Source organism: Habropoda laboriosa, unplaced genomic scaffold (genome assembly GCF_001263275.1).
Source record: "Habropoda laboriosa isolate 0110345459 unplaced genomic scaffold, ASM126327v1 scaffold175, whole genome shotgun sequence".
Lineage (NCBI taxonomy): Eukaryota > Metazoa > Arthropoda > Insecta > Hymenoptera > Apidae > Habropoda > Habropoda laboriosa.
Genome location: NW_017100347.1, coordinates 709968 through 713080, shown reverse-complemented (window position 1 = coordinate 713080; position 3113 = coordinate 709968). Strand labels below are relative to the sequence as shown.

General features: G+C 31.0%; 1 protein-coding gene across 1 annotated transcript in view; it reads left to right on the top strand.

Annotated features, from left to right (window-relative positions):
• Window positions 1–3113, top strand: part of LOC108574569 (methyl farnesoate epoxidase-like) — a 5088-nt gene continuing 1975 nt past the window's right edge. Inside the window, exons 1-5 of the mRNA XM_017937178.1 lie at window positions 1–85; window positions 161–458; window positions 1291–1479; window positions 1560–1746; window positions 2224–2335. Coding sequence (XP_017792667.1) covers window positions 1–85; window positions 161–458; window positions 1291–1479; window positions 1560–1746; window positions 2224–2335 — 871 coding nt within the window. The remainder of the gene's footprint in view (window positions 86–160; window positions 459–1290; window positions 1480–1559; window positions 1747–2223; window positions 2336–3113) is intronic.

Genomic DNA, 3113 nt, shown 5'->3' with positions numbered 1-3113 from the left:
ATGTGGTTCAGTATTCTGTGTCTGGTGATTGTGTTAATTTTGAAAATATTGTTCGACCGCAATCGATCATCGAAATTTCCTCCGGGTAACACAAGCTTGCACAAAAGTTCCGAAATGTAACTGCAGTTTTAATGGAATTAAAATAATATTGATATTTAAGGTCCACGAGGTTTGCCCGTCATTGGAAATATACTCGATATCGTGAACTTAGTAAAACAGACGAAATATTATTCCGGTGCCTGGTGTCGATTGGCTGAGAAATATGGGCCTGTCGTTGGACTCAGATTAGGTTTCGATGAGCCGTTGATTATTGTTTCTGGAAAAGCTGCTATCACGGAGATGTTGAACCGATCTGAATTTGACGGAAGACCGAATGGATTTCTGTTTAAATTTCGAAGCGGTGGTACACGGCAAGGAATATTGTTCACAGATACCGACGTTTGGCACAGCCAAAGGAGGTGTATTTGAAAGAAAATTTTTTATTTATATTGTTTATTCATTATTCGAAATAACTCAATATAGAAATTTACTAATAATGTACATATCGTTCCAAAAGTTTGAGATCATTGACTTACTTTCTATAATTTTTTCAAAATTTGTAATATTCAAAGTAAAATACTTTTGTAGCCTTCAGTTTGAAGCTTGTAGATTGTAAAATAATTTCGTTACGTTTTAAGTTGAGTCAAAAATTGAATCTTTTCGTTTTTCCTAAGTTGAGTCAAAAATTGAATCTTTTCGTTTTTTTCTAAGTTGAGTCAAAAATTGAGTCATTTCGTTTTATTGAGTTAAGTCAAAAATTGAACTTTTTTTTTTTTCCTAAGTTGAGTGAAAAATTGAATCTTTTCGTTTCTTTGAGTTAAGTCAAAAATTGAATATTTTCGTTTTTTTGAGTTAAGTCAAAAATTGAATCTTTCCGTTTCGTCCTAGGTTAAGTTAAATATTGAGTCTTTTCGTTTTTTCTAAGTTGAGTCAAAAATTGAGTCATTTCGTTTTTTTGAGTTAAGTCAAAAATTGAACCTTTTCGTTTTTCCTAAGTTGAGTCAAAAATTGAATCTTTTCGTTTTTTCTAAGTTGAGTCGAAAATTGAATCTTCTCGTTTTCTTTTTTAAATTAAGTTAAAACTTGAATTTTTAAACCATAATTACGCGTTTGAACGTTGCGTGTTCTCAAACTTTTAGACATTAGTGTATATAGTGTAAAAATGTACATAAGTCCTTACGAATCAATAGTTAAGAGCATAATTAAAAATATTATATCAGTGGTATTACACTAGCTTATTTTTTCCAATAGGTTTACATTAAGAACACTGAAACAATTTGGCTTCGGAAAAGATGCAATGGAACATATACTCCAGCACGACGCAATTTCATTGACAAATGTTGTTGTTGAATTAACGAAAGAAGGAGCAATTACAAATATTCAATCTGTCATTTCTGTAGCTGTTTTGAGCAATTTATGGCTCCTCATAGATGGCACAAAGTATACGATTAAAATAAAAAAAAAGTGTATATTATTTCTTAAATAGTGTTTGTTGCTAAATCATCTTTTCCAATGTTCAGATTTGACATAGGAATGGAAAGTTCGAAGCTAAGAGAAGCGATAAGTGTATTGAAAGAACTTACTAGGAATTCGAATGTTTCGGGTGGTATTATAAACCAATTCCCCTTCTTGAGACATTTATTCCCAAAATTAACAGGATTTTCAGTGTTTGTAGAACGACAGAAACGTATAAACAATTTCTTTATGGTAAGTTGCAATCCACGTTTGTCACCAAAAAACGTTTAACCTTAAGTTTAAGAGTCAAAGGTCATTTCAAGGTCGTATCATGCACGAACGCATTTCAATATCACCTACAATACGTAGAATAAAAAAATTTGCATTCATATGCGAAAGAAAATCAGTGACCTTGAAAACTTCGAAAAAATGACCTTGAGATAAAAATTGATACAGATTTGGATGAAATTTGTGTTATTCATTCGTTAATGTTATATGCATATCTCGTATTAAAAGGTACGAATCGAAACTTTAGATAGGATTTCTCGAAATACATGTGTATTTAATAATTTTTAAAACAAAGGAAAAATCAATATTTAGTTTTTTTTTTCAACGTATCACTTTATTTACAGAAGAAAGATTTATTTGAATTACTACTGTTTGCTTACACATTTATCGTTTTATCATGTAGTCACTTGCTATTTTTAGCATTCTTCATTATTTTCGCAGGAAGTTGTATCGAAGCATAAATGGAAGGAAACAGCAGAAGGCTCAAATTTTATAGATGCTTATTTGCAAGAGATAGAAACACAGAAGACTAATTCGTCGTCGTTTTTTAATGGTAACTATTTTTTGTCGCGGTTATTCTTCTGGGTACGTCTCTTTCTAATTAACCCATACTTGTCACCAAAAATGTTTAATTTTGAGTGTCAAAAGTCACTTCAAGGTCATATCATTACACATCTCTGAATACATTTCCATGTCAACTATAATATACAACATAAAAAATTGCATTTATATGCAAAAAACAGCAGTGACTTTGAAAATTCCGAAAAAATGACCTTGAAACAAAAATATTCTTTGCGGCGTATATATGTACGTCATTTCATGATATTCAAATTGCACGTAAAATACTTTTCTGGATCGACACAACTGAAGGAGATATTTAGGTTAGGTTAGGTGGGACAGCCTGTATACATTATAATATTATAATACATACGTACATTTATATAAAACACAGCAGAGAATATTATTGTATAGTTTCGAATGATATTCCGGAAATTGGTTGGTAAATTTAATAAGGAATAGGTTAAGATTTACGTAACGTAATGTCGTAAGACAAGTTTTCACGTTTGGTCTTTTTAGAATGGCTGAAAACTTATCTCAAGTTTGAATACTCCCTCATTGAACCGGTTATACACTCGGGCTTGTTTAATTTAGGTCAATCAGCCATCGAATGTATCCTGTGAAACCTTAATAACAGTTTTGATTCCGGGTTTTTGAGCAAAATAATTAACGTCTATTTTCACAATCTAATTACATACTTTTAATGTCTACGAATGTCATGTATTAATCTATCGGAATAATCGCAAGAAATAATCTTTCGTTGAAGCTTAGAA